At 34.4% G+C, this 25,105-nt stretch overlaps 2 protein-coding genes across 3 annotated transcripts; one reads left to right on the plus strand and one right to left on the minus strand.

Moving 5' to 3' along the window:
- Positions 1-5,872: 5,872 nt before the first annotated feature.
- LOC120634355 lies at positions 5,873-9,721 on the minus strand. Its single transcript, XM_039904868.1, has 4 exons — positions 9,580-9,721; positions 8,765-9,474; positions 6,862-7,210; positions 5,873-5,941 (listed from the first exon to the last, which is right to left on the minus strand). Exons 1-4 carry the CDS (start codon positions 9,694-9,696, stop codon positions 5,873-5,875), a joined length of 1,245 nt encoding a protein of 414 aa, XP_039760802.1. The 5' UTR covers positions 9,697-9,721.
- A 753-nt stretch (positions 9,722-10,474) lies between these two features.
- LOC120634406 (negative elongation factor A) lies at positions 10,475-23,481 on the plus strand. 2 transcript variants are annotated; one of them, XM_039904939.1, is made up of 12 exons: positions 10,475-10,684; positions 11,591-11,845; positions 13,675-13,852; positions 14,834-14,986; positions 16,211-16,321; positions 17,488-17,597; positions 18,594-18,758; positions 19,539-19,601; positions 20,450-20,596; positions 20,685-20,784; positions 22,019-22,194; positions 22,888-23,481. In XM_039904939.1, the coding sequence occupies exons 1-12, from the start codon at positions 10,475-10,477 to the stop codon at positions 22,975-22,977; spliced, it is 1,758 nt and encodes a 585-aa protein (XP_039760873.1). In that variant the 3' UTR covers positions 22,978-23,481. The 2 variants fall into 2 exon arrangements, with proteins under 2 accessions (XP_039760873.1, XP_039760874.1); XM_039904940.1 differs by having other exon boundaries at positions 17,494-17,597.
- The last annotated feature ends 1,624 nt before the right edge of the window (positions 23,482-25,105 follow it).

Consider the following 25,105-nt stretch of genomic DNA (forward strand, 5'->3'; position numbering starts at 1 on the left):
ATAAAAAAATATTCATCAGCTATCTTCGTACCCATAACACAAGCTACGCTTACTTTGGGGCTAGATGGCTATGTGTATTGTCGTAGTATATTTATTTATTTATTATTTATTTAGATAAATATGTTGTCTTATGTACACCTGGAGAGAGGGTAGCTGTCAGTCATATCGTGTGAGACAGTCTTTAGACGGACGCAGTACTGAGTGGACGTGCACTGGCGCTCGGAGTACCCAGTGCCTCTTGAGTACTGGACTTTCCAAGGTGCAATTCAACTCAAATGAAAATATGGCACTGGCGTGTAATTGGTAGTCAAAAGTTGTACTATATATACTGTATAACGACTTACTTTGTGTAAATATTCTACTCTCAAAGTGGCTTGTCGGAAAGACCTGCAGGAATATATTTTTTTTATATGCCCGCATACGGAAGTTCTCGAGATCATAACTGAACTAAATTTTTTGTTTGTTTTTAACTGGATTTAAAGCTCAAATTGGCTCCAAAATTCTTAGCAGAGATATCAGTCTCTTTTGCCGCGGTGATTCAAACTCAAAAGAACATTATTTAGAACTGGAATACGACCTTGCAAATCTTAAAATAGGAGTCAGTTCAGACAGAACGGGGAAATGTCATAAAAACTAACTGACTCCATAATTTTTTTTTTATAAATATTGACACAGCTCCAATGTCTGGCTCAAAGCATGCCATGTTCTACTAAAGGCTCGGTCCGGTTTATCCGTTCTATCTCAACTGATTCGAGTGAATCGCTTAAATATAGTGAGTGCATGAACTGTTTCAAAAAAAAAAATAACACCGGTATATTGCTTTTACCGTTCAAATGCGAATGAGAAATTTAAGCTGAGTGAGCTGACTAGTCAAGGCGAGAATATGTAAAGACTGAGTAAAGATTAGAATGGTCGATGTGTGATATCATCAAGATGCGTTAAGTTTGAAACTACTTAGGCCTTCAGAGATTCAATAATAATTTGTTTGAGTAAAATTTCTTCCGGACTTTTAATAATCCGGAGCTCGTATTATATATAATAAATAAGTATATATATATATATATAATACATGTAGATGTATACAGTGTATATCTGTATTGTAGAACTAAAAAAAAATTTTAATGTATATTTAAATATATTCTTGTAGATTTAACTTTAAACTAAATAAGTGAAATAAAAAAATACTTAAGATCCCTTTCCGTAATGAATAATGTATGAGAAAATGATTTTCCTTGTCTTCTTCTTTGTAAAGCTTAATAAAAATATTGTATTGTATAATAATTGAGATAATTATCTATTTTCTATTGGTCATTTGAAAAATAAAAGTAGCTTAATATTTTTAATGTGATTTGTATTGTTGTCTTACAAGGTAATTTGATATAGAATAAAAATTGTAAATACAATAAAACCTACGCAAAAAAAAAATTTCAGTGCATCTTGAAAACATCCAGGATACTGCGCAGGTACCTGTTTCATACAAAAAGCTGCATCGTGATTGGTGCAGTAGTTTTCGTTTTATTAGTAATGAAACGATACAGTAAGTATATTATTAACAAACGTGGCGTAACGTAGCAATAGTTATTAGTTACGTGTCAAAATGTTTTGAAGTTATGCCAAGTTTATTTGTTAACACTTCTCTAAAAGTTATGTAGTAATAAACAGCATTAAAATCAGCGCATATTTAGAAATTAAATTTTAAGTGAGCATTTCTTCAAGCCGCTTAAAACGATCTTATCAAGTTTCACACTATGCTGTGATCACGATGTGTTTGATGTTATGTCTTTTGCGATTGTTTTAAAGCTGATATACGTATCTAGTATATATCAGATAAAAGTAGGCGTTAGTCTCTTGAAGTTTATAATAAGCTTTATTTGCTATAATCCGCGAATACCAGACAAAATGCACATACTTTGAAAGTATGAGTACAATTAATATCTGCGGATTCTAGATAAAAAGCTGTTGAAAATAATACAACCAGTTTTATAAATGCAAAGTGTGACTGAGGGAGCCTAAACTTATGACTTCATTGAAATTTCACATTTACTTCCCATGCAAAAAAACAGCAAAAAAATAAAATTTTACTGTATATAATGTACAAAATATGAATTTTAGATATATTTATAAAGTATATAAATTGTAGGTATAAATATAAATATACCTAAAATAAACCCTAGTAATTTGTCTGTCTGTCGCAGAAAATAGCAGTTAAAGCATTAAAGTTCATTGGTGGTAATTTTAGTTACACAAAATGTGTAAACTTAACTTAATTGACAAGTCTTAAGAAATAGTACTCCCTTTCAACAGGAGATGTCATGTTGATTTTGTACAACAGAATTGGCACTATTGTATATATATGTAGTGTATATACATAAAGTATTTGCGATAATTGTATTATTATAACGCCCGCCATTAAAGAATGGATTTACAAACGGCAGTCGATATCACTATATGCTCTTTCGTAAGCCCGTATATTGAAAGAGATAGCACTTCGGCGCCTTGTATAAATCTCTTATTTAATGGCACGGACGCCTTTAGTAATTATATATGTATAGAATGTGAATATCGTGCTTACAAGTGCTTGTGAGAGTGTGCGGAATCTTGTAAATATATAAGCTATTTTAATTTGTATGACAGGCGAAAAAACGCAAATAAAAATCTATTATTCGGCAAAGTAAACAGAATTGATGTTAAATGTTGTTTCCCGAAATTATTTAAGTTTAAAAGTTTCACTTTTAAAAATATAAAAATGTTTTTAATACTAAGTTAAGTAATTATAGTTCTTCAGCTTAGATAGTTTGCAGTATATAAACCGGCAGTGGCGTGCACTTCATACAAGCAGAAAAGCGCTGCCTTTACATTTTTCATGGCGCATTGAGGGTTTTTCTATTTTTTATAACATATTCCCCCTGTATGGCTAACCTAGTCAAAAACCTTGTGCGTGACATTGCGTATAGGTTACTTTGGAATTAATGTGAAAATTTAGAAATACAAAATTATTATATCATTCAGAATCTCATTTATTTAGATTTTTGTAGAACAACGAAAAATCTATATGTCTTTAGTAGTCATTTGTATCCTCCGAATCACCATGCACGAATAAACACTACGGGTGTAATGTTAGTGCCGAATCTTCGAAGTAACTGTCGCCTTTAAGCATGGGTGGTGGCCGCTTTCAGAGTGCGTAAAATATTTAAGCGAACGAACTGAACTGATGTTTTTATTAGGTAAATATCTACTTTTAGGAAACTGCAATTATGAACAAAATGAAGGTTTACAATTTTCAAAAACTATGCGTTATTCTTATACAATTGTATTAGGCCGGGTTCAGTTGACGCGACGTTTTGTGATACACAAAATTCGCTCCATCTTTATGCAACTGGTTCGTGTTTGATAACCGTCATATCAACATGAGTCCATACTTAAAAATCGTATGAAATATTCCTACAGTAATTTGAGAGTAACGCAAACAGATAGATTTCGACTATGAAGTTTTCCGACATAAGCAGTCTACTCTGTTTTATGAAAAAATATAAACCCGGTACGTGCGAGTTACTCGGTTTCCTTGCCTTAACTTCGTACTAACTCGACCTACAAATTGCTGTGAAAACTAGTAGTGTCCTGAGGAAAAATTTTATAAAAATCACGGACTATCATCAAACGAACTTAACGTCCACGTTAGCATTAATCTGTCATTTTATATGGACAGAGGACAGTCATCATTTTACAACTTCATACAAAATTTACTCCAAAGTTTCTTAACTTAACAAGATATCTCAGGGTTTCAGAAATGGGTGAACTATTTGTGTATCACGTGACGATCTTATTAATATGATAAAAATACTGCGGAATATTGAAAAAAGCTATTATTTTGTATGGCCATTTAAAGAGAATGGGTGTCTTATAGTAATGGCCTTTACATATATAGGCCTTTGCATGTTTTAATAGCTGTATTGCGTTAAATAATGCCACAACAAATGTAAGGTACCCTTAAATTTTAAGAGTGTTTTCAGTATTCGAGCATAAGTTGTGCCTTTAGCTATTAGCATTCCAAATTCCAGCACTTTTATAGTATTAAACTACGACTGGTCGCTGCATTTTTTATTATTACTAGATTTTCTTAGTTTTTGTTTTATGTTTGACTTTGTATTATTAATAGCAAAATTAAATCTATTATTTTTTCCATTGCACTTATCAGTATCATTTACTCAGCTATAGTTTTAAGTCGTAGTTGTGTGTTGGAAGCAACATATTATATTAAGTTTATTAAGCGTTTACTTAAAGATAAATGGAAATTATACAAAAATTGTAAAATATATATATTTTTAGGTACCTACTGCACAACGCGGTTACGACTCAAGCCAGTGACCTCAATATCCAGATTAAAAATATCGTAAACATTGATCAATAATTAACTAGATACGAAGTCCTACACAAAATTTAACAGAAAAAGTGTCCGGTTTTTATTTGTACGACATTGAAAAGCTTATAATATATGTGACCTTACATAAAATTAGATATTTCACCACTTTGATTGCATTTTCAGACGATGACCACGGACTCATTGTCTTTTTGACTAGAAAAAATAACGCAAACAGTTGCAAACTAGATGGCGCCACGAGAGCCTACATCGCGCTATCGATGGTCTAAGAAATGAGGGACTTTATAACTTCTAAAAATGAATAGTATGACCTCGTTCCCCGAGCACAAACACCAGCTCGGAAGATCCAGATCGAGCGGCATGTTATTTTATTACCGACACTTATTGACCACTGACAATAATTATTTTTTATCTAAGTTTTCTATCGAATACTATTGGCAGCTAAGCTTTGTGCTTTATTTAAAAGGTGCTGTTTAACTATTCCGGCGTATGCCAAGTATATTGTCAAGGCCCAAGAAATTCATCAGAATACATAAAGATGCTAACTGAAATGGTCTCTGTAAGAAGTAGTGTATTTAAAACCTAAAATTTATATTTTTTACGGATTGAAATCAAACTGTTATAATATAGCCTTATTATTCATTACATATTACCAATCATTTGTGTTGTGTTTTTTTTTATAGTCAAAAGATTTTCTTTGACTGCTAGATACAAAATCTTTGACTTTTTCGACTATTTGAAACATTTTCAACTAAACAGATTGTTTACATCTAATCAAACTTCTAGTCTTCTGTTAATTTTTTCTTACCTATATTCTTTTTAAATATATCCAATACATTGTGTGTTGTGGTTTTAAAATAGAATATAAGTAGATATTATGCAGCTAAGCAAGAGAAATTAAAGTATCTTTTAGTTATTTTTATAACATTTTCGATCAAAAAGCCTGCTCTTATCTATCAGGTGGATTGGTAAGAAGACATTAACTATAACTCGACGTCGTCTTATAGAAAATCATTCTTGTTATTGGAACTTCAAAAAAATTAAGGCCGTAATATCCATTTCAGTTGGATAGATTGCTAAAATGTAATATTGCATAAAAATAATAGTCGAATTTGTTTTCTACAAATTAAGAACGGAAAAGTAGCCTTGTTTTAAAATTTGATAATAATGGAATAAATTTATTATCGTACTGATTTAAGTGATTATGTTAGTTATTGTATTACCCTCGCTTTTGATTAAGGTAAATCGCTGTATGTAACGTTATTTATACTATATTTTATTTTTTTGGTGCCGGCCATCTTGATAAATCAACAATAAAGTTTATAAATTAAATAAAAGTGTTTCAATGGTAGGTATTAAAGCCCACCATCACATGACGTACCCTACGACAAGAAATAAAAGATAAACCAAAGTTTCTTATAATAATTTAATTTGGTAAAGATGATAAAATATAAAATCATTATTGATTTTAATTAACCTATAAACTGTTCAATATTATTCCACTGAAACCGATCTTGAATTTGTAGTCGAGATCTCCATTAGTTTTTGTTTTATTTCCGATATCTGAAAGAATATATGAATTATTTGTACCATGTAAGGAACTTTTATAAGATTTTGTCTTTTGAGCCTCTAGAGGATAAGTCAAGTCTACTCTGCCTGAAAATGTTGGCTTGGTTGCGAAATCGCGTCATTTATTTAACTCGCCGGCCCGTAGTTGTTAAAAAATTGATCTATGAAGGAACCTACACAAAACTCATTTTTGGCCCCTAAGCCTTAAGAAACACCCCTTTGTTTGGTTTTGGTTTGGTTTGGATTTCAGTCTTGCACGAAACCGTGATCGTTTTTGATTGTAAAAACTATCTTTAACGAAAAATGTACCTATTTTTTAATGTCATAAATTTTAAACCTACTGCTGCATTATATTGGTCAACTATTTGCTAGGAGCTGGAATATAAAAATGTCTACGAATTTGAGCGTTAAAAAGATTACAAAAATGATTAGTTTTACTGTGAGGCACTGTGTCGATTGCCTATCTAGATCTATATATATAATTTTTAAACTAAGGGTAGTCTGTCAAATATGAATTTGCTCTAATAGAAATGGGTAAAATGTGCGAAAGTACCAAACAGTATCTTTTCACTTACCATAATTTTTTGATTATAAAATATTTGCATAAAATAACAGTTAATGAAATGACTGCTATTGGATGGACTGCCTAAAGGTATGCAGACCACACATAATGTGGAATAAGGGCTCTTAAGATGACTGCATTTGAATGGAGTAGGTACCTACATATAATTTCCCTAATTAGGTTAGACTGGAGTCGATATTTCATTAAAAAAATGGGGGTGTTTTTTAATGAAATATCGACTCCAGACTAATTTTCTCGTAACTATACGCAAAGTAAAAAGTGCTTTAATTACCCGGATTAAAGTACGTTTTCTTTCGCAAAACAAGTTGACAATGACAATAATTAGATATACCTTTTGTATCTCCTCTAAGAGAACTCTCTGCTCAGTCCTCGGCGACATGGTATCCCTGTTCAAATCGATAGCTTCCAGATTTTCGAACAACTTCTTAATCTTCATAGCTAGATTCACATCATTGTTGCTCTTTCTCGGCACGGTTGGTTTAGGCCTCCGATGCAACCCCTTCCTATATTTATCAGGTAGGTCTTTCTCTATGTCCTCACGTGATAAAAGGCTCATGTATTCAGGGTTCGTATCATATGGATAGGTTTTAGCCGTGAGTTTATATTTGTTGTCTTGGACTGACAGAGTTAGCTGTCTGTGTCTGTAGTTTTTACGCCAGTTCTTTAAGAGTTCGATATTTCTAGGGACAAGATGGCGATTATGATATATTATTGACTAGCCGTTGCTCGCGACTTTGACCGCGGTTGGTTCGGTTTTTAAAAACTGCGGCGACCATTAGTTCTCTGGGATAAAAAGTATCCTTCCGCCTAGGATGCGCGCTATTCCCATACCAAAATTTGATCTATTAAACATTTAAGGCGTAAATAGGTATACTTACCTATTACTAACCCATAGCCATGCCACGGTTCTCTTCCGGGATAAAGTCAAAGTCAAATATTTCTTTATTCAAATAGGCACTTTTGATGCGTACATTACATGTAAAATATGACATAGTAGTGAGTTGATGGCGATAAATAAATTCGTCAACATAAAACTAAAGCTACAAGGGTTCCAAACGTGCCCTCATCTAAGAAGAAGCCCACAACAAACTTAGCCGGTTGTTATTTTTTTTTTCGTTGTCACCATCTCACATTGTCATTTAAAAACTATTAAAGAAGCAACCTGGTTAGAGCAATAATTAACACCCAAGCATTTTTATCGTTGACGTAGTTCTTAATACTATAATAGGACTTTTCTATAAGCTTACGTTTAATACAAACTTTGATCTTTTTCAGAGACGTTTCCAAGATATCAACTGGTAATTTATTGTAAAATTGAATACCATTTCCTTTAAATGATTACTAAAGAGTATCCTATGTCGATATCTAGGATGCAAGATTTAATCGTGCCATTTTAATGATTATTATTAGTGGTTGAGCCGAACTTAGGTAACAAACAGACACACTTGCGCATATATAACATTGGTATTTTTTTTATTACTCCTTCTCGGTGAACACTATTTTTCTCCTTCAGTAATTTATAGGTACTGATATTATTAAAAGAAAAGATTTTTATGTTTGTTTGTGTGTTTGTACCGAATGGGCCCCGAAAGTACTGGCCGATTTTAACCATTTCTTCACCAAAAGAAAGCTTAACTATCTTGAAGTAACATAAGATATAATTTATTGTCCAAATTATTGAATTGCAATAATGTAAGATAAAGTAGCAAAATTTTGCCTATAAAATCCATTACTTGGCGTGTGCTGAAACCATTAGTGATACAGAAAAATGATGTTCTAAGTGATTAAAGTATTCATTATTTCCTACAAAAAAGTCCCCGAGGGAACATATCTACCTATCATAGTCAAGTAGTAGCAGTAAAATACTGTTTAATTCATTCAAATCGGACATTCAATTCAGAAGTTAAAAGAAAAATTTAAAGACCTTTTACACAAAATTTACACCTAAGAAAAAGAGTTATGTTTAAAGATAAACTTAATTGAAACCGTTATATATTTTATGTTACCTCGTGAGATTTTTTAGTTAAGATCTTCCGCGGCTGTTTTGTAAAAATTTTAGAGGGCCTTCTACAATCAATACTTTATTTTAGTCTGTCTGTCTGTCTATCTGACTGATCTTGGCCGAAATACATTTTTTAAGAGAGTTCATACATTTTCTGCGAGATTTCGAGAGGGGAGCAGCTGCCGACAAAAAGCTTTTATTTAAATGAAAGAAAATTTCGTTTGTATCTCACCTCTTTCCTTGTATGATTTTATCCCTTCTCGCTATAAGATCTTTCTGTTTCTTCAAAGCCATGTCTTTTAGCAAACTTTGCCTCAATTTCCCTTCTTGCTCCATCTTGGGACAAGCTACCAGTGGTCTTAAATATTTGGCGCTCTGGCAATACGGTGGTAAAGGTTTTGATCGACTTTTCGCTAATTTGGGACATTTCTCTTTCGTCCTTGAATACAATTCTTCGTCGTCGTCAACATAGTCTCTCTCACTAAATTGTACAGACAATGTTTTATGTGGCGGTATTCTAGGGCCGTCTATAACTGAGTTGTAGCTCCGAGCGACCAAACCTGACTTAACTAAACAATCGCTTGTACTTGCCTTATCCGATACATTAGACCTCGATTCTTCCAGCGTTTCTTCAACGAATTTTTCGTTCAGAAACTTCAAAATACTTTCAGTTCCCGCTTTAATCACGTCTCTTGGCGGGTACATTAGCGGATTTCCGCTCAACTGGAGCACTTTTAAACTTGTCACTGTACCTATTTCGTTTGGTAAAGTTGTAATTTTATTATTTTGTAGTAAAATATGAGTAAGTGATCGGTGATATTTCACTGTTTTTGGAATATCCGTTAGTTTATTATCTCGTAAGTCAAACCATTTTAAATTTGGTAGTGAATTGAAAATATCTTCAGGCAGGTATGTTAAATTATTGCTCTGCAAGTAAAGAACCTGAAAAGGGCACTGTAGAATATAGAGTTCAATTATAAAACAAATATAAGTTATTTGTTTTATAATTGAACTCTATATTCTACAGTGCAGAGCACGTAAACTTACACTTAAGAATTCATTATTAATTTCAGGAACGGAAATTAAATCTTGTGATGAAAGGTCTAAACTTATGTCTTCATGATCATGTTCATATAAAGCAGTTGGCAAGAAAGTATCAGACATTTTTATGAAGACGTAACAAAGGAGACTGCCTTATCTAAGTATTTAAATCTTTTAAGAAACAAATACCTTTGTGAGGTTTGATCAATAAAATCTCTAAGAAAATAAAATCAATAATTTGAAAAACGGCGCGCAGCTAAGTCGGCCGCAGAGTAAACTTTCATTAAGTGTCAAATATCTGCCAAATAAGTAAATTCAATTCAATTCTTGTTTATGGCTTTTGTCTGTGCCAACTGGGCACAAGGTACTTCGCCAATGTCTTGTAGATGGAGAAGGCAAATAAATAAAAAGTGGTGAATAAATCTTGTCACTATCAATATTTTCTGAGCAGTCTGATTTTTTTTAAGACGTTGGTCATAAAAAAATCACAGTCAACAAGCTACTAGTGATGTTATGATGCTTTTTCGTAATTTTATTTAGATTTAGAGGATTTTGATGCCTAATGTTATTATTTTATGAGGCAAGTAGTTTTAAAAATAATAATTTAATTGAATATTATAAAATTAAAACACATACGATTCAATAAATTAAGCCAGTAATATGAATCCTTACATAAAAAAATAATATCTATGATATTATTATCCTGCGTCATACTGTAACTCCTTCTATTCTGGCTATACGAACTATGTGGAGAAAAATATAGCTCTTAGCATCGGAAAGAAAAGTATATTGTTTTAAAATTGCAAAAACCAAAATGGTAACTTCCGGTTTTAAAAATCCGGTTAAAAACATTACTATTATACTTACCACTTGACAGATACATCACTATTTCAGTTACAAGATGGCGAACGTTCGGGATAGTGACACATCGTTGTGGCTCCACAATAAACTCGGAACATCGAATGATTCTTGGACTACTGGCTCAATTTGTACCCAATTAAACGCTGAAGTTCTTAAGAATATCAAGGATTGTTTTCCAGATCTCCAAACACAAGTGAAACTTAAATTATTGCTAAGTTTCTTTCATATCCCGCGTAGAAATGTTGAAGAGGTAACTTTTCTCTTGTATTCTATGGTTTTGCGTAACTGTTTAGTAAGCGCTGTCCCTTTCATTTCTATAATAATTTAACTGCAGTAAAAAGAGACACGTGATGGCTATTGATGTTATATTATTTGTTGTCATAAAATATTTGACTAGAATCCTATAAAACTAATTTATTGTTAAATGATTATTGGGAATATGTCCTTTAGGATATCTTATAAGCTTCAAGTGATATTATTTCTCTTAGACATGTGCCTTGCGATTTTACCAAACGTAGACCTAACCAAAAACATATCAATAATTTATATGTAAATAATTACATTATAAATCTAGCTTTTATTAATTTAAATTCGATTATAGTAGTACTAAATCGGAATAAACATGAAACTTTGGTATGTTCAATAGAAGACAATTGAGTTAATTACTATGTTTTTATGTATAAACAATGTATTTATTTCTATTGAATAACTTAAGGTGTAAGAGCAAAATTATTAAAAGAAAAAATTGATATTTTTAAAATTATTTTAGTAAATGGAATGTTACAATATTATTTAAAAAAATTATTTGGTACATATTATCCTTATTAGAAAAAAAAAATTAAAGTACATATGTATTTGAGTGAGGTTTCTAAATAGTTATGTAAAGAATAAATGTATTTACATTCATATCAATATTCAGAAATAGTCTTCATAACCTTTCTTTTGAATCTGGCATGGCTCCTATTGGTCAAAGTGTGACCTTAAATAGCCTGTATAATTTTTCAAGAATGGGGTTATTTCTCAGCTTCAATATTAAAGATTATAGATGAAGTTATTTTAAAATTAATTTGTGAGTATTTTTTTTTATTGATAATACACGTCAGTTCAGTTAGTCATACTAAATTGTAATATAATATATATAAATATTTTATTTCAGTGGAAAAATGAGCTTGAAGAAATTATTGAGGTTGCAGGAGTGGATTCAGATCTCTGGGTTGCCATGCTTGCAGAAGTCCTCAAAACTTTCCCCTCGGCGGGGACCCTTAACACAGAGATAGCAGAGTTTGATGAGACTCGTCCCATCTTTAGCGACATGATAGCTGAGCTTAGGAGGGCTCTAGCTAAACATTCAGACCTTGGACTGTTACCTCTTGAGTGCCTTTATTTAAATAAAAATGCCTTAGTATCTGTGGTAAGTTATTTTATATTAATATATTAAAGTAAGTTGGAAAATATAGTGTAGAAAGTAGAGTAAGATTTTGAGTTAATATAAGAAGTTGTCTTGTTACATAAATACTAACCATATACATATAAACACCCAGACACTGAAAAACATTCATGCTCATCACACAGACATTTTCCAGTAGTGGGAATCGAACCCACGGCCTTTGGCTCAGAAAACAGGGCAGCCTTTCGGAAGCAGAAACTGCGGCAATCGGCCGTCTAAAATTACGAATTATATTTTACCTGTAAATTTCTTTAGTTCATTGCAGTGGCGGCATAAGTCCAGTAAAATTTTTTACTTAAATTTCAATAGTGTATATAAGCTACACCATTCAAGAATAGACCATTGCAACCCTTGATGGCTTTACATGTTGCTAAAAGCAGAGTCAAGCGGTGCAACACCGTCTGAAAAGTTATAAGTGGTAGGGTTCACAACCCTCAGCAATGAGGAACATGGCTGGTGATGTTGTCCTATATCATTTGCAACTCTGTCTATTGTTCAAATATAGTGGAACATTAGTAGCCTTTTCAGATTAATTCTTTAATGGCCGCTGATTATACCTGTGTATAGTAAACAAATTTTGAGGAAATATTTAAAAAAAAAGAGTAAGTAACCCCAGATTAAGGGGCAAACTTGAATATCAGCCGGCATCGTCTAATCCTTCCAAGCACTTTATCAGCAATAGAGTTATACAAATGTGGAATGCCTTGCCTGAAGATGTAGTGACTGCAGAATCACTGGATCAGTTTAAGAATAGACTGGATAAACATGAAAAAGACAAAGAGCGCAAGAAATTATATAGACGCATCAGCGAAAGCTGCTTAGTTTATTATATAATAATAATAATTATAATCTCTATGTATCTAAGTAAGTATATTAATGTTGTTTTGGATCATTTTATGTATGAGTAAATCTCGAAAAATAATAATAACAATCATCATAAGAAGAAACATAAGAATCTTAAGAAGCTTTCGCTTGGTTGTTGGATCAAGGGTCGGATACATAGGGCAGTATCCTTGAAACGGCGCGTATTGTGTGGAGGTTCCTCACTCTGGAGCCCTGACCGCCGGTTGCTTGGGCAAGAAGGGTGGATGTTTTTTTTTTTTATAAATTTTTAATAGTGTTTATTATTAAGAATTAGCATTGTTAAGAATTTAAAAAAAAAAAAATGAAAAATTGGAAAATCCAAAAGTGCACGCCTCATAATCTCATTTTTTTCACAATAAAATTGAATTTTTTTTAACTGAAACTTTCAATGCTCATTACAATTTTTTTTTTCATATTAACTATTATTCATTTTTTGTAAACCAGACACGGGTATGTCATAATGAAAGTTACAATTAATATAAGCTAGAATAATTACATGGAAATTTAACGACAGTGAATTGAACGCTCATATTAACTAAGAAATTATGTCGTGTGTTACTTTAGATAATTAAAAACCATTTTTTCGACCAATTTTGATGCCACATACACCCGTCCATACACGGACGTCCAGAAAAGATTATGTTTAATGTTATTATTTACTATGTTAAACAAAAAAATTGTTATTGAAATGTATTTTATGTGCCTGACAAATTATTTGACTTGATATTAGTGTACTCAAATTAACCTGTAAGTGCAATATAAATAACAAAAAATCCATTTCAGTTTCGAGAAAACTGCTTATTTTGAAATGTCGAGAGTAGAGCACAACCTCAACGCTTCGCTTATGAGGCGTGCAAAAGAATAAATGATAAAAAATAACATTATAGTAATAATAATATTAAAAAAAGTTACTTTTCCTTTCTTTATAGGTAGGGCAACAACCCAATCCAGTCAAGCACTTTACACTAAAACGTAAACCTAAGTCTGTTGCTTTAAGAAGTGAACTGCTAGCCAAGGCTGCAGAAGTTCAGGCCAATCAGAAAAAAGCGCAAGCACCAACCGTGCCTGTCCGGAGCCGCGGCATGCCTAGAAAGATGACTGACACCAGTGAGTATGTTAAGTATATTTACGGCTGCAGCTGTGGGATTTTGTTTTTATACTAATAATTGACAGACCAAGTAGATGGTGACCACCTGAAATGTCAATGTAAGTTTGTTTGTTACGTTTTTACGCAAAAACTACTTAACCGATCTTTATGAAACTTTGTTCACATATTCTTGGAAGTGTTAGAAGTAATATAGGATACTTTTTATCCCGACATTGAGCTCTGTTCCTTTGGGAGAGGGGATGAGTGATTGACGAGTTTACAGTGTTTTACCTGGATCCTGGTGGAGGGCAGCGGTAGCCACTGGTACTGTGGGGAAGCGCCAGAACTATATGTTCTGAATCGGTTCACTAACAGAATTCTACGGACATTATGTCTGTAGTACCGCGATGTAGAAAGCAACGGGATACTACTACATTATTTATTCCCACGAGAGTTGAACGATGACAATGCAAGACAAATGTACCATCGTCAACCACGACCACTCTGTCAAGAGGACAGAACTTGAACGACTAAGGAGAAGCCTGTTATTACACCAGTAATCACTTTCAAACCGGAACACAGAAAATCAGCTTGGATGAGCCCTGCCACATAAAGGTTTACTTCCACTAATAATTGATGTATCGGAATAATATTCGATAGAAGCAGGCGATACTTTATCCATGATATATTATGAAAATTATATATTATGTGTGTACATTACTTGTGCCAAAGATCTGTGTGGTGTGGAGTATAAGGATTGAGGAAATAATTACATCATACAGATTCTCCTGCTTTTCGTGGAGTATAGCAAATTAAGCTTAATTCTCTTAATATATCAAAATAATTCTAAATCGAAATTTTGATTTTAAATGTACCTTTTTTACTTCAATTTTTTGTGACAATGCATGCAAAAACCTATTGTAACTTTTCATACATACCTGTGCCCAGCAGTTGGAAAGCAACTTTAAAAAAAAAAATGTCCTTGTCAATGTCCTCAAAAGCGCCTCTCAAAGGCCTCCCGTCCCGGTGGGCAGCCCGTACCGGAGCCAGAGTGCCACCCATAGTGCGGCCACCGCCACGCACCGGCATCAAACTTTTAGACATCACGGAACAACCAGCGACGCACGCGCAGATCAAGAAACGGAGGAAGCTTGGTGAGACTTATACACTGTACACATCAATACAACACCCCTTAAACGATACGAAACTTAAATTTGCCGCGTTTGTCACTAGTCTGCTACGCTACTGAAAACGAAGGAAATTACACTCTTTTTCTAACTTGTCTTATAATGTAAATAATCGTTATGTAAGGTATGACTTAAAAATATAATAAAACAAGTGCAATATAGTAAATAAAAAGAAACTGAATAAAAAGTTTCTTTTAATCTAATTATTCTTTTTTTTTTTTTTTTTTACGCTGATGCTTACAGCAAAAATACACTGTATAATATAGTAAAAATTAGCGCCATTCATAAATAGCTAGAGTACAAGATTTGCATAGTCTCAATCGAGTTTTCGTTCTTGCATATAAAACTGTATTGTCAAACAAAAATGGACCTGACATCACTCAAAATAATCACAAATCCTGTACTTCTGATTTTTAATACAAACGTTTTGTCAGCCTGAGCTAAAGAAGGCAAATTTGAGCTTTTACACAATGCAAATAAGATAATTTTACTCTGATGTTTAAGTATTTGCAAGCAAATCTAGTATACTACTGGAGAGTGCTTTTAACAAACAAAAGAATTGGGGAAAAGCTGGCTTAGATTGGTGAGGTCACAGGTCGTAAAAGTTATTTTTGGCTCTTTTCAAATTCCGCTAACCAGCATGCTAACTAAGTACGTTAGGTACAGTTAATATAAAAGTTGAATTAAAATTAGTAATTTACATATTTAAAAAATATCGCATGCACAGATAGCTTCGTGGCTTTTAATGTTTTATAAATTATTCTTAAATAAAAAAAAAACGACTTCATCATACACCCAAGAACTAAAAAGCAAAAAAAAATTGCTACTTTGGGTTTCATTATTGTTGATTTTTAAAAATAGCTTGACCGATTTCGGTAAAATTTAAATGGGACCACCTGGAAAGTATGTCCTTTAAAAAAAAAAAAAAAATTCAAGTCGGAGTAATCGGGTAACATACATAAAAAAAAAAATCCGACGAATTGAGAACGAACCTCCGCGTTTTTGCAGTCGGTTTAAAACATTGATAGCAGAAATTGCAGACAATGATCATTGAGTTTAGTGTCTGGTATACCGAATACTCGCACAAGCCTTTACATATAATAGCCCCTAACCATAAGTTTTAAACGTGTGGCTTTCGTGTCGGTTGAGCTTTTCTCTCAAGAACGCAAGCTAAATCGCTTTCTACTTCAGAAATGGAGGAAGGAGCGAAGAAGGCCCCCCCGGTCGCGCCCTCTTCGCCCCCGCCTGATTACGCGAAAGGTCTCAACTACCAGATGCCAAAAGCCGACGACCCCGCACCCCGTGAGTACATTTCTACTATTCATCATCGTCATGTTATATGTGTTATTGTATATAGGCATAATAGTTTCGCTGATACGCGCCTACACCGTTTATTGTTCTTCTTGCTTTTTATTCTTCTGATATTTTTCTTGTCCATACTTGTTCCAGTGTTCCCGTAGTCTTTCTAAAAAAATATCTTTGGGCAATATATTCTTATTTTATTCAACTGAAAGTTAACCATTTAATCTCACCTGTAAGAGACGATGCAGTCTAAGACGGTAACGGGCTGTCCTGTTACGGTTTAAGGCAGTTATATTAAACCAATTTTCGGTTTCTACGCGATATCGTACAAGAACGCTAAATTGCTTGGCGGAACGTCTTTGTCGATAGCAGTGACGTGCACAGGACCTTCGACCAGGGTATGCATAAAGCGGGAACATGGCATAAAATGAAAAATTTCCCCTCCAATATGATTTATATTAAATACTTTGGGTATGCAGTGCTTTTGTGCATGTATGAAGTGCACGCCACTGGTCGATAGTGTGGAAACTAGCCATGGTCAAAGCCTCCTAACAGACCAGACCATCAAAAATCGAAAATCATACACATTTCCTATACATCAAGATCAAAATCAAATCAAAAAAAGTTTTACAAATTTTTACAGTTTTAACAAGATTGTAAGTTTGGATCCTTCTTTTAGATATTGGATAGAAGCAGGCGTTACTTTGCGGAAATCCATGATATATTATCAAAATTAAGCTTAATTTGCTATACTCCGCGAAAAGTAGGAGAATCTGTGTGGTGTAATTTACAATCCCTGCAATCCTTATACTCCACACCAAGCAGATCCTCGGCAATATACCTACGCACGTTTCGCTCCGAAACCGTAGCATCCTCAGGAGATGTTGACATTACAATGAATAATTGTTGTTGGACTTAACAATTATTCATCCTCAGGAGATGTTGACATTACATTATTTTAATTTTTTTGTTTTTTTTTACTGTTCGTCAAGTCTGTCTGTGTGCAGTGACTCTACCACCGGTTCGGAAGGCAGATTCTACCGAGAAGAAGCCGGCAAGAAACTCGGCAGTTGCTCTTTTCCAATATCAACAATTTATATTTTACATTTTAAAATTGTAGTTGTATTGGTAACAGTACAGTTAATCTATATAAATTTATATCATAGCCGCAGCGAGCACCGAGTCTGTACCCGAAACGGCAGAACCGACGAACGAAGTGGAAAACCCCCCTTCCCCTGCGCCCGCGCAACCCGCCCCGCCTATACTAGTACAACAGGTAATAAAACGAACACCAACCGGTTATCATCATCATCATCAACCCACTGCCGGCCCACTACATGGCACGGGTCTTCCTCTGATAATGAGATGGGTTTAGGCCGTAGTAGACTCCACATAGCTTTGAGAACATTGTGTAGAATTCTTAGGCAGGTTTCCTCACGATGTTTTCCTTCACCTTTGAAGCAAATTATATTTTTAATTAATTAAAAAATGAAATTCATAGACACTTATAATATACATATAACACCCAAAGGCTGAAAAACTGTCGTGTTCATCACACAAATGTTTTCCAATTGTGGGAATCGAACCCACGGCCACTCAGAAAGCAGGGATCGCCAATCAGCCGTCAAGATGATAAGACGTTAAGTCACCTCGCGACAGACATATCCCCATTCTTTCTTTAGTTTCCTTAAGTGTTAATGATTACAGCTAGTTAACTCGCATATGGGGCCTAATTAGTTTACCCCTACAGCAATTATCTCCCCGGGGAAATTTTTAAATTCAAAATTTCTTTATACATGTAGGCCTATCACAGGCACTTATGAAGCGTTCATACATATATGTCTACATAATTGTAAGGGGATAGTGATAACTTCGTTCGCCTACTTAAACCTAAAGCTACTGCTAAAGCTAAAGCTCTCTCCAAACGCGCCCCGGTCTAAGAAGAGGCCACAACAAATTTAGACGGGTAAATTTTTTTGTTATCACCATCTCACGGTTAATTTACATTAAGCTATGAAGCTAGAGCAATTCACACCCAATATATAAATTTATCTTCTCCCACAGCTTTATGAACTCTCAGAGCACTTGAGCACAAATGGAAATAATATCCAAATAATATATATGTGTAATAATAAACGGGGGTGAACTTTTCCTATTCCATGTTCCAGTGCGTTACACGTTAATTACACGTTAATTATATCCCTTTTCAGGGGATATAATATTTGCTGGTCGTAGTTCGTTCAAAATACACTAACCAAATAACTATTTACAGGGCACTGGTGCAAAGCCAATAGTAATAGGTCAGCAACAGAAGCTCATAATAGCTGGGCAAGCGGGCGGGAAACCTGTGTTACTGTCCGCACAGAATTTACTCAACACATCCGCCGTTATACTGCAGGGAGGCGGCAAGGCTGTTTTACTGCAGAATATCAAACCTGTAAGTGTTCAACTTCATAATCTTTTCAACCCACTACACTCTCTTATTTTCTCTTCTTTTCTCTTTCTTTCTCTCTTCTCTTCGGATTGTGTGTAGCTGATTAACCCTAATGATTTTAACAGCGTAACGCGGGCGTTGTTGGCGAGCCTCGGAATGGGGCTCTGCGAGGAAGAGTTTGAACTCTCCACTATAAGGCACGAGTCTCCTCTCAGAATGTGAACTGACTGTGTGACTTTAGGCCGTAGTTCACTACGCTGTCCAAATCCGGATTGGTGGAGTTAATACGCCGTTGAGAATATTATGGAGAACTTGATGTTTTCCCTCAAGTGATATTTAATTGTTTGAAAAGTTAAAAGGTGCGTGCCGGGGATCAAACTCGGTCCCCCGAAAGGGAAGCCGAAGCCTTCGCCACTCCCAGCGTCACACTGTTAAACTTGTGGTCTAACAATTTAAGCTTGAAAATTTATTAAGGTACTTAAAAATGTTGGTCCGATCTGACATTAATTAATATCTTTCACGATACCCTATGAATTAAATATTAATAACAACCTATTTTTATTATATATATAAATTTTAATTTGTTATTACTTATCAATCTGTTACAATGGCTTAATTCAAAGTTTTTTAATAGTTTTTAGTTTAATACTTATTTAAGTTTCTTTTTTTTTCCCGGCGATATTATTATCGCGATAATGCTAATAAAAGTTTGTGAATATAAATGAAATAATGGTTTATTAAAGGTAAAAATGGCATGATCAAAAGCTAAATTTTTACCCACAGATGTCCCAGCAAGTAGTCCAACAGACGCCGCAACCTGCTATACAACATCAAATAGCGCATCCAGTGAGTTTATTTATTTAAAAGAAAGCAGACATTGCTCACAATTAATTAAAATTAATATAATTTAGGCGATAAAACTTATAAGCTAACCAACCCAACTTAAAACTTAAATGCATTTATAATTTAAGACAATCTATAAATATTTTTCAAGTTATACTTCTTTTGGCGCATTGGGGAAAAGTTATGAGAGTAAATTTTTAAAATGCCGCGTCGCCGTCAACTAACAACAACAAACACCGTCACTAAAAACCGACACCCTGAAGTTAGCTATAAGGTTTGACAGTGTACACTTTTAAATGTCAAATCCTGCTGGCTCAGTCCGGTGATTTAATTGATGAAATTGTACAAAAATCTCAAATTTTAATGTTGAGTGAATTAGTATTCCAAATTTAATTATGTTTATTATGTCAGTTCTTTAAATATGTAGAAATATTTTTTGTGATATTTAAATAAACTTTATTTAACTATATAATATATTAAACTTTCAATGTATTAAATACCTTTTTTCTATTGCTGGTGTCGTTTTTTCCACAACCGTAGAAAGGCGAAAGATAAAACTTTTGAAAAGATTTTTATCTTGTAAGTACAACTTCTAACGCGTTTACATAAAAAATGTGGGTGTACTACACATTTTATTTTTTTATTTTCTATTCATATTTATTGCAGACTTTTGTTGGATTTATTTTAATGTTATTGATTTCATTAATAATATGGATTACTATTTATATATACTACAGAATCTAGGAATATACAAACACATAAAATAATACACAATATATAAATGTAATAAAACACATAAATAGATTTGGTGTGGACAAAAGTATCCTAATAACTGAACAAATCGAATGCAGCAACCCGTGCAACAAGTTCCCGTGGCGGCTGTCCAACCGCAGGCGCAGCCGCAACCGCAAACGCAGCCGCAACCGCAACCTCAGACGCCTGCGCAACCACAGCAAGCCACACAACCGCTGTTGCCGCGTAGAGGGCTGTCACTAACGGTATGTCTCTACATGTTTGACTATAGGGCAGCTAGAAGTATGCCCTGCAATATTTAGAATAACACACCATGTTATGTTTGTATTGCAGAGAGAACAAATGATGGAGGCTCAAGACATGTTCCGGAACGCCAATCGCGTCACAAGGCCTGAAAAAGCGCTTATACTCGGCTTTATGGCTGGCTCCAGAGGTACTCAACCTTTATTTACACAGCTCACCGTTTAAAGATAGGTTCTCATTGCCATCGCTTAAAGCATTATTTTGATTTTAAACCAAGATTTTTGTGGTTAATCAACATTTCTCCAAAATAGTTCAACGGGTACATACCGCGATAATATTACGGGATTTGTCGATATTTGAAGTAAAACTTCAGGCGCACTAGGGATTACTCCTCAGATTTTTTTTCTGACGGAAGTAACGCTTACGTCAGACGTCTGTGTAGTTTCCGCTGTTTAATTAAAAAAAAAATATTGGTCGTAAGTATATGTCATATACTCCACGCTTCTTGAACTATACGCCAGCTAGTGGCAAATATCATAATCAATAAGGATTATTTATTTCCAATATTTTTAAACGGATCAATTGGACAATAGCAAAGTGAATAAAAATTCAACAGTTTAAAAAAAAAAAATTAAATTGCAGTTCTTTGAAAATCTCTAAATATACTTGTTTATTTATTACTTTTGTAATAATTAAATTATTAATAAATTTTCTGACGATTACGACATTCTTGTATATTCAATGACAAGGTTATATTGGCATGTGCTGATCTAACCTTCAATCTTCTACTCGTAATTATTCTATTTACCAAATGAAAATATTTATAAAATGTGAAAGTGATATTAATGAATTTTGAATAGAATATAAAATGAAAAAGTGAATATTAATTGAAATAGCGGAGTCACAGGAACATAATACTCTCAATAAATAATAATAAAAGTTTTACTAGAATCGCGCGTAAAGGTTACACGCACACACTATTTATTTTTAACATATTTTGTATGTAATGCCAATGTTTGTATGGCATCAAAAATGTCATATATGTCTGTGCAAATATAACTAATCAAAGACAAACTGATATATAACTAATCATTAGTTATATATCAGTTTGTCTTTGGCTTTGACATCGGTTTGCTCCTTCAGTCATTAATATGCCCGCGTTCGTCGTCCGCTTTTATTGAGTTTTTTTTACAAATCCCGGACCGTTTGTTTTCCTGGGATTAAAAGTAGTAGATGTAAGTAACATACTCTCCGTCCTATCTAAGTCAAAGTCAAAAATATCTTTATTCAAGTATAGGTGGTACTTTTGATGCGTACATGAGAATTACAGGTAGTGAGATGATGGCGATAACCACATTCGTAAAAGCGTAACAAACAAACTTACATTGACATTTATAATATTAGTAGGGATAATTGTCTTTCAGATAACCCCTGTCCGAACCTCGGCAACATAGTGACAATAAAACTGTCCGAGAACATAGAGAATGTACTGCAATCGGACGACACCTACCTCACAATGCTTTCGGAAATGCACTTCCAAATGAACTATAATAACGGGCAGTGGACCAGGCTGAAGAAGTACAGGCATATTGATGGAATGGTACGTGGCTTTATTAATAGCATTTTCCCGCGAATTTGTTCGCGAATGGTCGTAGATACCACCAGAGGAATACATTCCTGTACCACAATCTACCTGTTAACGTTTTACGATTTTTTAAATTTTTTTATTCCACTACATGTTAGCCTGCTATTTCACCTCGTGGTAATTGATGATGCAGTCTCTGATGGTAGCGGGCTAACCTGTTAGGGGTAAGCAGTGGCGTGCATAGAGGGTATACACAGGGTATGCAGATGATATAAAATTAAGAAAACCTCCAGTACGAGTTATAAGATACATGAGGATAGGCAAAAGACTATCCTTAAGTATTTATAACTCGTACTGGAGGTTTTTCTTCATTTTATATCATCTACATACTCTGCGTATATCCTCTATGCACGCCACTGGGTGTAAGGCAGTTATATTCTTCTACGCGACATCGTACCGGAACGCTAGATCGCTTAGCGCGGCACGTCTTTGCCCGTAGAGTTGTAACTAGCCACGGCAGAAGCTTCCCATCAAAACAGACCAGAGAAAATTCAGAAATTATAATTTTTAAAAATTTTCCCCTCCCGGGAATCGAACCCGGGGCCTCCTACTCAAATTCGCAGCGCTCACCATTGCGCAGGGGAGGTCTGCAAGATATATATAAAAATGAATACAAACTTGTACCCTAATATACTGTCACGTTTACAGGTGCCACAGAAGATACCGCCCGGTTCAACAGTCATCGCGGCAAACAACCAGCAACCAGTTGTGTCTATTGCCAACCAGAGTGTCAGTTAAGGTTCGCTTATATTTAAGTTGTTCGTTATAATGTTGTTGCAATACAGTTGACACGAGAAACGTGTCGAACGCGCAGTCTCTACCTCGGCCAATGTGTTGAGAAAATACTCTAGGTCAGTACGTTCAGAGGATCCGCAAGGTTAATGCGTTGAGAAATCGCGCTGGGTCAATGTGTTGAGAAAATGCGTATGGTTATTTTGTTGAGAAAATTTTGGGAAAGCGCTAGGAAAAATTGAGAGAGAATTTGGCCATTCTTGAGGCATTGCGATAGGCCAAATTATTAGGTAAAATAACTGGGTTAATGTGTTGAGGAAATGTTTAAACAATATGTAAATGCCTTGCCAACTTGTTGGGAGAATATGTTTGAGTAACGTGTTGAGATTAATGTGTCAATTCAGAAAGTGCGCTAGGTTAGACGTTAAACTTTTTTGCATTCGATAAACCAATTCTTGTGAAAAGTTGTAATATGGTATTTTTTTTTAGTCAGGCTAGCCTCCCTTAGTAGCCGAAAAAATAACGTTGATCGAAATCGACCTATAAATTTGGTGGGTGATGCGTCGCGGTTCATCGGGGTGTAATGTACCAACGGATGAAAATGTAAACAGCAAAAAATTTACTTTTCAGAAGTTTTTTTTTTATTTTTTAAATAAATTAATAAATATACTACAACAATACACACATCGCCATCTAGCTAGCTTATGGGTACTAATATGACTGTTGAATATTTTTATGAATAATATACATAAATACTTATAATACACGAATAATCACCCAGACACTGAAAAACATTCATGTTCATCACACAACACCTTCCAGTTGTGGGAATCGAACCCACGGCCTTGGACACAGAAAGCAGGGTCGCTGCCGACTGCTCCAGTCGGCCATCACAGTTGAACTGCTATTTAAAATACAATTACGTGTTTTTTATCCATTCTCCATTACCATTATTATTTTTAATTTATTTTATTTGGGTACCAAAGGCTATAAAAACGTATTTTTAAACATACATCTTCATCATGATAATATTGATTTATTATCATAATTACCCAATAGCGACCTACTACCAGTTCATGAGTCTCCGAATGAGATTGAGCCTTAGTGTTTAAACACACTATACCGAAAATACGCGACCGAAGCTCAGCGTGACTACGCCTGCAATGTATTTTATTAACTGATGACACACCAAACCGAAATCACGTCGCGTTATAACGTACAACCGAACTTCGGTCGGGCGTAAGTTCGGCAGCGAATCGGCGGCATTGTTTTGTATAGCAACACATTATACGCGGTGCACCCAATATTCTTTCCTGTATTTGTCTTCTAAAGCTTCAGCAATTGCTATTACTGTAAAATAGTCCATTTTTCGGGTTTCGCAGCTCAAAAATAACAACGGAACCTTAAGATCACTTTGTTTTGCGTACTGTGTAGATAACACGGCACGACGCCACGACAACGCTTGAGACACTGAATACCCACCACACAAAGTTACACAACTGAATTTCTGCCGCGTAATTTCGGCTCTTATCGTGTGTCATATCAGCCGAATGCGTTGGAACGTAAAATCAGCCATGGAACTTCGGTCGCGTATTTTCGGCATAGTGTGTTTAAACACATCAACCTCAATTAGTCCACCATACCGGCTATGTGCGGATTGGTGGACGCCAGACGCCTTTGAGAATTTGAGTAACTAGGTTATCTGAATGCCTGAATCTGAATGGTTCAAAAATTCAAATTCATGAAGGCTAATCATTATATGATAATAATAACTACATTCTTAATGACAAGGTTGCTCGGAAGCATCCGGCTCCGCTTTCATCTCTCACAAGATAGAAAAATGAATTTAGAAATGTAAAATGTAAATTGTTAATGTTGGAAAAGAGCAACTGCTGAGTTTCTTGCCGGCTTCTTCTCGGTAGAATCTGCCTTCAGAACCGGTGGTAGAGTAACTACACACAGACAGACTTGACGTTTCAAAAGTGTTTATATTAGGCCTACTTGAAATAAATTAATTTTTAAATTTTGTATTTTGGAATTCGTTCACTAAAGTTAGGAGGGTTCTAAATGCGCCCTCAACAAACTATTTTATTGTTATCACCATCTCACAGTTAATACTAAGTCTCATGATTCT

The sequence above is a fragment of the Pararge aegeria genome, chromosome 23 (assembly GCF_905163445.1).
Source record: "Pararge aegeria chromosome 23, ilParAegt1.1, whole genome shotgun sequence".
In the NCBI taxonomy this organism is placed as follows: domain Eukaryota; kingdom Metazoa; phylum Arthropoda; class Insecta; order Lepidoptera; family Nymphalidae; genus Pararge; species Pararge aegeria.